The following is a 12,536-nucleotide window of genomic DNA, read 5'->3' as shown; positions in this document are numbered from 1 at the left end:
CCCAAGTAAAGGCATCAGACAAGAGGTCTGTCTTCATGTTCTGACCCAAGACTCTGACTCCTAGCTCCTGATTCCAGCTGTGACCCTTGGCTCTGGCACCTGACCTCTGACTCCAGTTCTGACCCTTGACTCAGATTCCTAGCTACTGATGTCAGCTCCAACCACTGGGCGTGACGCCTGCTCCAATCACTAGGCACGACAACCCATGTCCCAGTCACTGACAGAGTTGACCCCATGGCAAGTGTGAAAAATCAGGACAGGGCTGGGGGTAATAGGTGCTTATATAAGAAAAAGTCCCAAATATTGGGACTGTCCCTATAAAATCAGGACATTTGGTCACCTTATACAGAGATATACTAGGCCATGTTGCAACAAAGGGGTCTTTAATCTAGCAGAGAAAGGCATAACAAGCACCTGTGGTTGGAATTTAAAGGCAGAAAAATTCAAATTAGAAATAAGGCACACATTTCTTAACATGAGGGTGATTAACTGTTAGACCAAATTCCCAACATAAGTGTGGATTATTCATCCCTTGATGTCTTCAGATCAAGAATAGAAGCCTTTCTCATAGACTCATGGACATAAGGACAGAAAAGACCATGTCAATCATCTGGAAGATGCTTTAGCCAAACACAAGTTGCTGGACTCAATACAGGGGTAACTGGATCAAATTCTATGGCCTGTGTTATACGGGAGATGAGACTATATGGTCTAATGGTCCGTTTTGGCCTTAATATTTATAAATATGTTAATCTAGGCCCAGGTTCAGAAAGGGTTTTAGGCACCCAACTCTCACCGAAATCAATGGGATCTAAGCACCTAAATACCTTTGTGAACCTGGGCCTTAGTCATTACATAACTTGCCTTCCTTCCCATGCAGTGGAACAATAGCAATTCCACTGCTTTTAAATCCTGACACGCTTGCAATTTTGGAGGCAGGCATGACTCATGGCCATGTGTATGTATCAGGTTTTCAAGAGGCTTTTATTTCAAAATAATTGACTCTTCAATCCTTTGTGCTGGGGGAGGGTAAGTATTCAGAATTCAATGCTAACTTACTGTTTTCATCAAGGCTTTGGCCTGAGAAAGAACAATATCTTTCATACATTACTTTTTGTTTTTAAATTGGGAAAACTAATAATAAAGGTTGACTAGCTAGATATATTACTGAACAATTCCATACATAATCAGAAAAAAAGCATTCAAAATACAAAAAAGTAGGTCAAATTGTGCTCTGTGTTAGACAATTTTAAATATAGAGGAAGTCCCACAGAATTATCTGCACAGCAGTTTTCTGAAATAAACACTAAAAAAATGAGCCCTTTATTTTATCTAAATGAGTAAGGTTTTTATAGTTGTAGGCAAGAGACAGAATCTTCAATCAATTTGAATTTTGTGAATCCAGAAAAAAAGACTTTGCAGTCAGTGGAATAACTCCATATCTGAATTTATGTAACTGATCTCAGAAGCTAGTCCAAGATTTTGGATTTTAAGTGACAAAAATTCAGGAAAACTTCAGAATAGCGGTTGTCACAGTAGGTATACCTCTACACCTTGAACATATACAACAATGGGTCAGTCTTTAGCTTATTGGTTGCATAAATTGGGATATCAGGACCATAACACACAGTTAAATTAGTTTTGGGAAAGGAATTTTTTGTCCTGAACAGGATATATGAAAATGGGTTTGGGGATTTAGCGAGGAGCAAACTGTGCTACAGTCACTTCTCCAGTTTTCAGACTGGATGAGTACTGAATAAAACCCTCCTTTCTGTATTCTTTGACTAAACAAATTCCATGTGAGCTTGATATTTGACATCTCATATTATTATTAAAAATTCAAACATGTAACAAAATTGTCAAAAATCCCCATTTCCTTTTCTCTCATATTTGTTCTTCAGGAAAATATTGCCAGACCCCAAAATAATTACTAAACAGATACATTTTAAGGCCAGAATCATACTGCTGCCAAAGTGGCAGCACCAAACCCTACACTGGGTTAAGGTGACCAGACAGCAAGTGTGAAAAATCGGGACAGGGGGTGAGGGGTAATAGGAGCCTATATAAGAAAAAGACCCCAAAACTGGGACTGTCCCTATAAAATCAGGACATCTGGTGGCTGGGTATAGCTGGGAGTTGTCAGAGGCAGAGCAGATCTAGCTATGGCCAGAGTGAGCTGGGCAGGCCTGTCCCCACCCTGACCCAGGATGTGTCCTTAGTGGCCAGATTCCCTCTGGGAACAGCATATGAGGCAGGAACTACCACATGTCCCAGCTCATGAATGAGTGGGATGCTGCAGGGCTGGCCTTACACTCCATTGATACCCCAGACCCACCACATGGCCCAATTGATCCCCCTCTCCTCAACTTGGCCCTCTGGAATAACATCCTTCTCCTGCTGCCAGCTAACAGAGTTAGTCTGCTGTGGTGCTGAAGATTCAGGATTCAAATCTTGCTGATCATGGAACTTTAGGGAGGGTTACCATACGTCCGTATTTTCCTGTACATGTCAGGCTTTTTGGTTCTTAAATCGCCATCTGGGGAAAAAAGGACGTATGGTAACCCTAATTAAATATCTAAAATCTGGGAGGGCAGCTGCAACAGTGAAGGTTACACTCCCTCCTCCCAACCACGGAGTGTCCTCTTTTTTGAATGTTCAAATATGGTAACCCTAGGCAACTGTATATCTGGCATTGTCTAACTTTCAACAGTTTGACTTTGCAACCTAAATAACTTCCTTTTAACATGGATTTTTATATGTACTTTCCAGTATTGTTTAAATACATTTAATGCTTTTGCACTCCCTGTCCAATCAAAGTTCGAGGGTGTTTAGACTGAGGACCCCAATTTCAGCAAGGTATTTAAGCACAGGCTAAACTTTAAGAACATGAATAATCCCATTGATTTTGATGTTTATGTATAATTCTCCCCTGCCTTACTCCTTGTACAACCCAGTTGACCTCAATATAAATAACTCCAGTTAAGAACAGAAGAATGGCCATACTGGGTCAGACCAATAGTCCATCTAGCCCAGTGTCCTGTCTGCCGACAGGATATGATTACATTGCAGGGGGTGTCAGTCTGGTCAGACCTCTGTCACTAGGCTTACCCTTTTTTGACAATACACACTATATCATCAAACAAAAATATTATACATGGCATGGCAGTTAACACTTGCTAATATTTTAGATTAGCCTACAATAATTTTTACCTGCTTCAGGATCATGCTGTTTCCTGTGATTTCCTGAAAAAAGATATAAGGTATTTAATCTAGGCATGCAGATAATTTTCCAGTTACTGTTCAGCACATGTACCATATAGGATCTTCTTATCCAATTTATCAAACACAAGATGCAGAAAAAGAGCGTAATCTGCCCTTTTCTTCAGCCTAAAATATCTTCTACCGTCCCTACACAAGAACACACCATATGTCATGGCAGTGTCATCCTCCTCTTGAAAAGCAAGTTTATTACCCTCAAATTGATAGTTTCAGTGTTCTTTGGAATGTCATGCAAGTCACTAAGAACTCAGTCTTTCAAGACACTGAGCACTATTATCTTGCTTCAGTAAAGCACTGTGTGCCGAGTAGAGTGGAACAATCACTTCCCATGTCTTACATATAACACTGTTGCTAATACACTCCAAACTAATATTAGCCTTTTTTTCACAGCTGCACCACATTATTGACTCATATTCAATTTGTCATCCATTGTAACCCCCAGATCCTTTTCAGCAACAATACCACCTGGCCAGTCATTCCCCATTTTGTAGTTGTGCATTTAATTTTTCCTTCCTAAGTCTAGTACTTTGCACTTGTCTTTACTGAATTCAAAATATGCTTTGCTTAGCATCTTGCCAACTTTTCCCAAACTGAAAGTGACAATGTCTGGCAAGATGTCTCTTCCTCCTTCTTCCTTTAATCTCTAGCTCTGCCCTCTGCACTCACACACCCAACCACCCACTCCACAAAACAAAATAAAGGCCACATTGTGCCTCACCCTTATGTGGACATAAAGGTTTCAACAAACCATCTCCCTCTGGCACCATATTATAAGGATCAGACACAACTTCGGGCTTTGGGCCATCCCCCCTTCCTACCTCACCTCTCACCAGCTTGTGAGTGGGCCTGATGCAGTGGAGGAGTGTACTGAACCTCAGGGACTGGTGTTGCATTCCTCCTGCAGCCCAAGCACTCCACTGGGCAATGTAGTGTGGGACACTGAGAAGTTGCACTGTTGTTTTATCATCACTCAAGTTTTTAAATTTGAGCGTTAAAATACGGCATTTCAGGAACTAGGATTACTTACTTTTAAAGGGAGCACTTTGCAGTGAGCCTCTGCATGTTCACACTCATCAAGGCACGTGCATTATGAGCTACCAGGATATTCTGGAGAGCAGTGCCCATTGGGGTTACTATCCTGGAGGGTTCTGATGGTGTCGAAGGAGAAATGGCCCCAACCTCCCTTCAGTTCCTTCCTCTAATTTGAGAATTCCTAAACTGAGACTCCAAAGAAGTGGGGAAGGTGGTAGGAGAGTGTGAATATGCAGAGGCTCATCTTGGAGAACAACAGGAGCGAGGGGGCATTGCCTCCTTCCTAGATGGACCAAGGGACAGCTGCAACCACCCCCTGGTGGGCAGAGCTGGGACACCTCCGCCTGCCCCACCAGAAGCAGAGGGGTGGGATAGGAACAAGAAGTATAAAAGGCAGGCCCTTCAGCTCAGTTGGGGAGGAGCCACTGGAGGAGAAGGATGTCTCTTCCCTGCTGCTGTAGCTTGAACCTTACAGCAACCACTGCAGCACCCAAGATTTGGAGGGACTGCCAGAGCTGCTGATCGCCAGAGACACAGAGGATTTGCTGGGGCTGCCATTATCTGTTTATACCAGCAAGAAGGACAATGACCCCAGGTACCCCAGGTACCCCACTTGAACAGGAGTGTAGGAAGTAGTCCAGAGTGTAGGAAGTAGCCCAGGGGAGCCTAATATAGTTCGGTTGTGTTGCTGACTGATCGCTGACTAGCATGTTGCGGCTGGATTTCCCTGCTGACCCAGTGACGGACCACTCCACCACTGTTAGGGCCCTGGTCTGGGACGTGGTGGAGTGGCAGGGGTAAGAGGACATGGGCCCACTCAACTCCACCACATCCCAGACCAGGGACCTCGGAGTGGTTGCCTCCCCACCATAGGCCAAGAGGCCTGTGTTTGTTGGTGGTCTGCCAGAGCCAGGACCCCCGACTGTTTGCTGCCCTGCCCTGTTTGAGGGCCTGGTGTATAGACTCACTACTGCCCTGTCCTGATTACAGGCCAGAAACTCCTAAATTCTCTGCCCTGCCCTGTCTGAGGGCCTGGCCTTCTAGACTTTGCTGCCCCACACTGTTTGAAGGCCTGAGCTAATAGACTTGTAACTGCTCTGTCCTGAATACTGGCCAGAGCCTGCTAACTGTTTGCAGCCCCACCCTTCCTGAGGGCTGGGGCTTATAGACAATTCTGCTCTACCCTGATTGTAGGCTAGAGCCCTTTGACTGTTTGGTGACCCGCCTGGTTGGAGGACCAGGGCCCCTAGATGCAGTTTTGTGCTATCCTGCCGAGTGGCAGGAACTCCAGTGCTAATTCCCACCTGAACTGTTCCCTTCCAGAGGACTTCTAGCGAGGGGGCGTAGCCTCCCTCCCAGACAGACAGTGGGACAGTTGCAACTGCCTTACAGTAAGTAACCTGTATTTCTTCTTCAAGTGGCCAACTGAGGGCACTGTTTTGGGTAGAGGTCTCCAGTCTGGGACTCCAGTCAGAGGCATGTACAGAAAGGCAGATCTATATATGAAAATGATCATACTCTCATTGTGCTTGCTGCTTGTAGTTTTGAGGCACCAATGGCACAGAGAGGAGAGTGCCTCAGGAACACTTCTGGAAATCAGACAGAGCTCTGTACAATATCCCTCAGGGTATTAGCACTGCCAGACAGAATTTTGTTCCATGCCACCTAGCTTTATTGTTTCCTCTGACAAGCCTCATTTGTATTGTGGCCATGACACAAACCTCACATACCAGTAAGTGTAGGTGATGGATGTCTCCACTTTTAGACGTGACCACAAGAGCTCCAGCCTAGTTAATTAGTTATTTTTCAAAGACTTGATGCAGGCCTCTGATTCCCTCCAAGATGGGAGGAACTGAAGCTGGGTTACTGAGGCCCTGTCGATGCTGGGCCTGACTGTTCCATTTAAGGATGGGCATACTTAGGTGTTTCTGTCACCCTTCATGTGCAGCAATAAATCTAAAGCAGACCTACAGCACTCTGTATCTTCTCTGTGGATCCATGGAAATGTGCCTTGCAGAAAAGAAGATGGTTTCAGGCACTTCTTCTTTCTCATGCAAAGAGGCTTTGAAACCAATAAGCCGGGGTGGGCAAATTATGGCTCGTAGGCCAGATGCGGCCCAGCAGTCATTTAAATCCGGCCCTCGATCTCTTGCTGGGGAGTGGGGTCTGGGGTTTGCCACGCTCCGGTGCTCCAGTCAGGGAGCAGGGTCGGGGGCCACTCCACGCAGCTCCTAGAAGCAGCGGCATGGCCCCCCTCCGGTTCCTACATTTAGGGGCAGCCTGGGGCTCTGCTCTGCATTCTGCCCCCGCCCCCAGCACCACCCCCACAGCTCCCCTTGGCTGGGAACTGCAGCATATAAGCAGCTGTTGAGATTTGCCCCATATTCCTGAAATTAGGTGCATGGACACTTTTGAAAGTCCCACTAGGTGCTTATTTGCATCATTAGGCACCTAAAGCTTTGAAAATCTGGACCTAAGTCTTTAGGGATGGGCTGGAAAACCTCTTAGAATCCAGGAAACTGAGAGGTCTAGAACTGAATAAACTGACTGAGAAGATGCTAAAAGTAAGAGAATCTAAGAATGGATTTCTCCGTCTCCTTTCACTTTCAGGATGAGGGTCTGTTAGAAAGAACACGAGAAAGGAAAACAATCCCCCTCACAAGCAAGACACCAAGACTTTGCATCTCAAAATGGCCAACAGGAAGTACCATGTGAAGACACCAGTCTATAACGCAGTGATCGCCCATCCCAGATCTGATCAGACACTTGTAATATGTTTTCCCCCTTCCAGTGTTGTGAGGACCTGCAAGGTAGGTCAGTTTGTCACACCTGTATGTTAGACACAGAATCAGCAGCTCTCCAAATATCGCAGAGTGGAGACTGCAGTGCCAGACTCCACTGCCCTGGGCATATACAGGGGCTTCACTGTTCCCAAAACACTAGACAAAAGACCTGTCCCTGTCAAAGGTGTTAGATCATCATGCAGCAACCGTAATCATTGGAGGTTTTTAAGAGAAGGTTAGACAAACACCTGCCAGAGATTGTCTAGATAATATTTAGTTCTCCCATGAGTGCAGGGGACTGGACTAGATGACCTCTAAAGGTCCCTTCCAGTCCTATGATTCTATGATTTATCCCTTTGCATGTCACCTTTCACAGACCATCCTTTTTCTATGATACAAAAACAACAAAATATCCAACATGTAAAAAGGTCAGGTTTGGAACAGATGGAGAGACAGTTCTCAGCAGCCTGAGAACAGGAAGGAAAAAAAAACTATTTTCTACCCTTAAGGACACCGTCGCCCACCTCAAGGGCCCTCCTTTCCCTCTAGAGGGGACTGCTCTCCCCCCTCATCACACTGATATTGGTTTAGGCATGGATCCTGTGGTGCTACATTGCAGAGAATATATGATCCCAATCAAAGAGAAGCGATCTCTGCTGGGCACACCCATTCCTGCCTCTGTTTCTCCTGGGGGAGCTGCTGGTATTTGCCATCTCCACCCCAGTCCAGTGCCTGCCATTCTTCCTCCTCCACCAGAGGATGGCCTCTATCCGTTACTCAGGCAGCATGCTCAGAGTGTTACTATATCATATGATAGCTGCATGTTGCATATAATCCATCAGCACAACTCCATATGGAAAAGGTGCCTTATAAAAAAAACTGCACCTGCCACCTCCATGAATTGGAGACATGCAATCCAGTTATCTCATTTGCCTCCTCCTCCTCCTTCTTCTCTCATCCTATCTTCTTCACCCTCCAAATACCAGTGTATTTCCTCCCAATCCCTTCCAGAGACACCATCTCTCCTTTCCTTGTTTCAGTACTCCACCTCTTCTCCACTCCAACCTTTCCCACTGTCAGAATTTTTACATGACAGATTCTTTGTTTCTGCTTCCATTCCAGAGTGGAATTTTCTGATTTTTAAATGGAAAAATCAGTTTTAGCTGTGAGGGGAGGAAATGAAAAATTAGAAACTAGATTGGTATGTCAGGTCCTGCCTCCAGTAATCTTGCCTAGTGGTTGGACCATGAGCCACAGTTAGCCGTAAGGTTGGGCCTGGCTAAGGGTTCTCCTGGAATGACGATCTAGAGACAGGCCAGGGTCAAAACCTAGATAAGAGTCTGCAGCCAAATGAGGATCAGGACCAGAGCCAGGTGGTCAGGGTTTAGAGGGATCAGAATGCGGATGACAGGCTGGAGTGGGTCAGTGATAAGACTGGAGTAAGGCAAGTTCAGGGAACCGGCAGGGCTCAGCAGAAGGAGGAGCAGGCAGAGGAGCAGGCACAGGAGCAAGGGTTGGGAGTCGCTGTAGTCTGTTGCACTGGGAGGCAGCAGGAGGGTTCCTGGCTGGGGAGTGCTGTTGCTCAGACTGATCTGCTGCTCTGCTGGCATTGTGGAAATAACTGAGCATCTGACCCGTCTCTACTTTGTGATAGGTTGCTGCCACGTGCCTGAGGGGTCATTCACTGCAGGTCCTGCTGAGTGCGGACTCAGTGCAGCAGCTGAGTGACCAGCCGTACTTTGGCTAAGAGTTTGCCTCACAGCCAGGCCTGCTAGGTCAATCTGGAGCAGCCCAGAGACCTTGATGGTGAGGGGATCCTCACATGGATGCTGGACTTACAGATGACCAGACTTCAATCGACTGGACCTGAGGGGTGTGCGAGGTAGCCCTTCCACTTACAAGGGTCCAAACAAAGACCATGCTGGATGGGCATCTCCTTTTCTCTTATTTTTCTATAGAAATCAGACCAAGTGACAATTGATCCACTGTAAATAAAATGTGTGTCCAAAGGGAAGAAAGATGGAAAGCCGATGAGAGCAGCATGGGGGATTCTATGTGTGATTGATTGGAGCTCACTGCACATTCCATGGTAGGAAGGAGGAAGAGGGTGGTTGGGACTGCTCCTCTTTTTGCGCCTTTGGGATGGGAGGGGAGGGAAGTGTGAGTGACCCCAACAGACATTGCCTTCCAGAACATTACGGTAGCTCCCAGCAGGGATGCCTTGATCCTACAATTGGGAATATGAAGAGGCCACTCAAAGAAGAATGGCCGTTAAAGCCATGTTGTTGGTATTTAGTAATCTAGATCCATTTGTCATTATAGTAATGTGTGATCTCAGCAACAGTAACAATTTTAAGATAAAATTTCTACTCAGTTCCCAAATATATTCAAAATATACTATACCAATCAATAGTTTCTTATGGTGGAAAATTTAGACCAGAATACTTACGTTTATAACTGATTAAGAGTTTGATAGCGGAGATGATGAAAGTCGGGCAAACTTGTATCAGAATTAGTATCTGCATCCAATCTATGGTAGAAGAATTATCCAAGAATTATTACAAACTCCAGTTATTGTACTATGTTGTTATAAATACTGTATATTTCTATTTCAGATACAAAAATTGCTCAAGCAGTTCACATTAGATTTACTTCTGTGATTTTATTTGATGCAAGATAGAGAAAAACAACATGGAGAATCTCTTGGGGTTTTTTAGAGAAAAAGGAAATAATTCACAGTGAACACCTTAGGCTTAGTCCCTGATTCAAACAGATCAGAAGCTATAGCATCACTTTATGGAGCACCACAAATATTTTTTTTTAAAAAACATCTGTCTCAATCCTGCAAACACTTATGGATGTGCTTAACTTCAATTGCTTCTAATGGGACTACTTATAGTAATAAAGTTAAACATCTGCTTGCAGGACCAGGAGTTTCACAAAGACAGCTGATATTTTCATAGTAGCCTAAAAGGTGTGTGTTGACTAGCTTAAAAGTTGCTACCTAACCTACTCATTAACATGTTTTGCCACTACTTGGCTTGGGCACCTCGCTCTAGACTTGGTGCCTAAGTCCCACTATCAGGGGACACCGTGAAACACTAAGTTCCTGTTTGGTTGCTGCTGAACCCTGAAGGTGCGTAAATTCACCCAATACCCACATTATTGCTGTAGAAGCTCCCCAAATGTTTATGTTTCTGCCTCTGGATGTGTGCATAGCTGCCTCACTTGATGTTCCCAGATTCTGTCTTCCATCCATGCAAGGTGTATTGCAGAAAGGGATCTGGAGATCATAGTGAATCACAAGCTAAATATGAGTGAATGATATAACACTCTTGCAAAAAAAAGTAAACATAATTCTGGATGTATGAGCAGGAGTGTTGGGAGCAAGACACGAGAGGTAATTTTTCCATTCTACTCCTCACTGATTAGGCTCAGCTGGAGTATTGTGCCATGCTGGGTGTCAGATTTCAGGAAAGATGTGAAGAAATTGGAGAAAGTCCATTGAAGAGCAACCAAAATTATTAAAGTTACGCTAAGTGCTGCATTAGAGGGGCTGTGTTGGTGAGTATCTGAGTGTCTGTTGCTGGGACAGTTTGTCAGTTTGACCGTGTGCTTGATTGTTTGTTTGAAAAGTGTGAATTGGGAGTGCGTTGTTCCAGGTGGGCCTTGAGTGGGCCTGACTGGTATAAAAAGGCAGTCAGCAGCAAACCAGCTGAGCGGCAAACAGCAGAGGCTAACAGAGGGAGTTTGCCTGGGGATAGCCCACTGAGTCTTTCATCTTGAGAGCTTCTGTGAGTTGTTGCAACAGCTGAGGAAGCTCTTAGAAGGAAAAAATGATGGAAGGTGAGCGTTCAGCTGTTGTAACCCGCACAGGTTGTGCCATGTTTGTCTTTGTTCCACAGGACAGAAGCGACTTTGTCTGCACAAAGTGCAAGCTGGTCTCCATATTGGAAGAGAAGGTTTGAGGTCTGGAGAAACAAGTATCGACCGTGCGTTGCATAAGAGAAAATGAAGATTTCCTAGACAGATGTCAGGATATGCTTCTACGGGCACAACATTCTGAAGAATCGGAGCAGGCTGCGCAGAGGGGACACAGGGATGGTGAAGAAATATGGCAGCATGTGACCTCCAGAAGAAGAAAGAGGAGCGTCCATGTATCTGCAATGGAGAGCAACCTTTTTCATGTTCTCTCCACAGGTACTAATGCGGAGAGTGGAGTAGATGATACATCTGAGGGAAGGGAGCCGAAGGAGACTCCACGATTGGAAGGCATGAGATGCACTGTCCTAGGGATGTAAAAAGCAACAGAGGGTCCTGTGGCATCTTTAAGACTAACAGAAGTATGGGAGCATAAGCTTTTGTGAGTGCACGCCCACTTCATCAGACGCAAGTAATGGACATTTCCAGAGGCAAGTATAAATCAGTATGCAGATAACGAGGTTAGTTCAATCAGGGAGGGTGAGGTGCTCTGCTAGCAGTTGAGGTGTGAACACCAAGGGAGAGAAACTGCTTCTGTAGTTGGATAGCCATTCACAGTCTGTTTAATCCTGATCTGATGATGTCAAATTTGCAAATGAACTGGAGCTCAGCAGTTTCTCTTTGGAGTCTGGTCCTGAAGTTTTTTTGCTGTAAGATGTCTACCTTTACATCTGCTATTGTGTGGCCAGGGAGGTTGAAGTGTTCTCCTACAGGTTTTTGTATATTGCCATTCCTGATATCTGACTTGTGTCCATTTATCCTCTTGCGTAGTGACTGTCCAGTTTGGCCAATGTACATAGCAGAGGGGCATTGCTGGCACATGATGGCATATATAACATTGGTGGACATGCAGGTGAATGAGCCGGTGATGTTGTAGCTGATCTGGTTAGGTCCTGTGATGATGTTGCTGGTGTAGATACGTGGGCAGAGTTGGCATCGAGGTTTGCTGCATGGGTTGGTTCCTGAGTTAGAGTTGTTATGGTGTGGTGCGTGGTTGCTGGTGAGAATATGCTTAAGGTTGGTGGGTTGTCTGTGGGCAAGGACTGGCCTGCCTCCCAAGGTCTGTGAAAGTGAGGGATCATTGTTCAGGATGGGTTGTAGATCACTGATGATGTGTTGGAGAGGTTTAAGCTGAGGACTGTAGGTGATGGCCAGTGGAGTTCTGTTGGTTTCTTTTTTGGGCCTGTCTTGTAGCAGGAGGCTTCTGGGTGCACGTCTGGCTCTGTTGATTTGTTTCTTTATTTCCTTGTGTGGGTATCGTAGTTTCGAGAATGCTTGGTGAAGATCTTGTAGGTGTTGGTCTCTGTCTAAGGGGTTGGAGCAAATGCGGTTGTACCTCAGCGCTTGGCTGTAGACGATGGATTGTGTGGTGTGTCCGGGGTGGAAGCTGGAGGCATGAAGGTAGGTATAGCAGTCGATGGGTTTTCAGTATAGGGTGGTGTTAACGTGGCCATCGCTTAT

General features: G+C 45.4%; 1 protein-coding gene across 5 annotated transcripts in view; it reads right to left on the bottom strand.

Moving 5' to 3' along the window:
• LOC128826379 (butyrophilin subfamily 3 member A3-like) overlaps nt 1–12,536 on the bottom strand; it is a 97,649-nt gene that overhangs the window by 33,479 nt on the left and 51,634 nt on the right. For all 5 annotated transcript variants that reach the window (XM_054009632.1, XM_054009629.1, XM_054009630.1 and 2 more), the window contains 2 exons: nt 9,544–9,624; nt 3,211–3,243 (listed from right to left, as the gene is read on the bottom strand). In XM_054009632.1, the coding sequence (XP_053865607.1) occupies nt 3,211–3,243; nt 9,544–9,624 (114 nt within the window). The remainder of the gene's footprint in view (nt 1–3,210; nt 3,244–9,543; nt 9,625–12,536) is intronic.

This window comes from Malaclemys terrapin, chromosome 20 (genome assembly GCF_027887155.1).
Source record: "Malaclemys terrapin pileata isolate rMalTer1 chromosome 20, rMalTer1.hap1, whole genome shotgun sequence".
Lineage (NCBI taxonomy): Eukaryota > Metazoa > Chordata > Testudines > Emydidae > Malaclemys > Malaclemys terrapin.
This window is presented reverse-complemented; position numbering and strand designations above follow the sequence as displayed.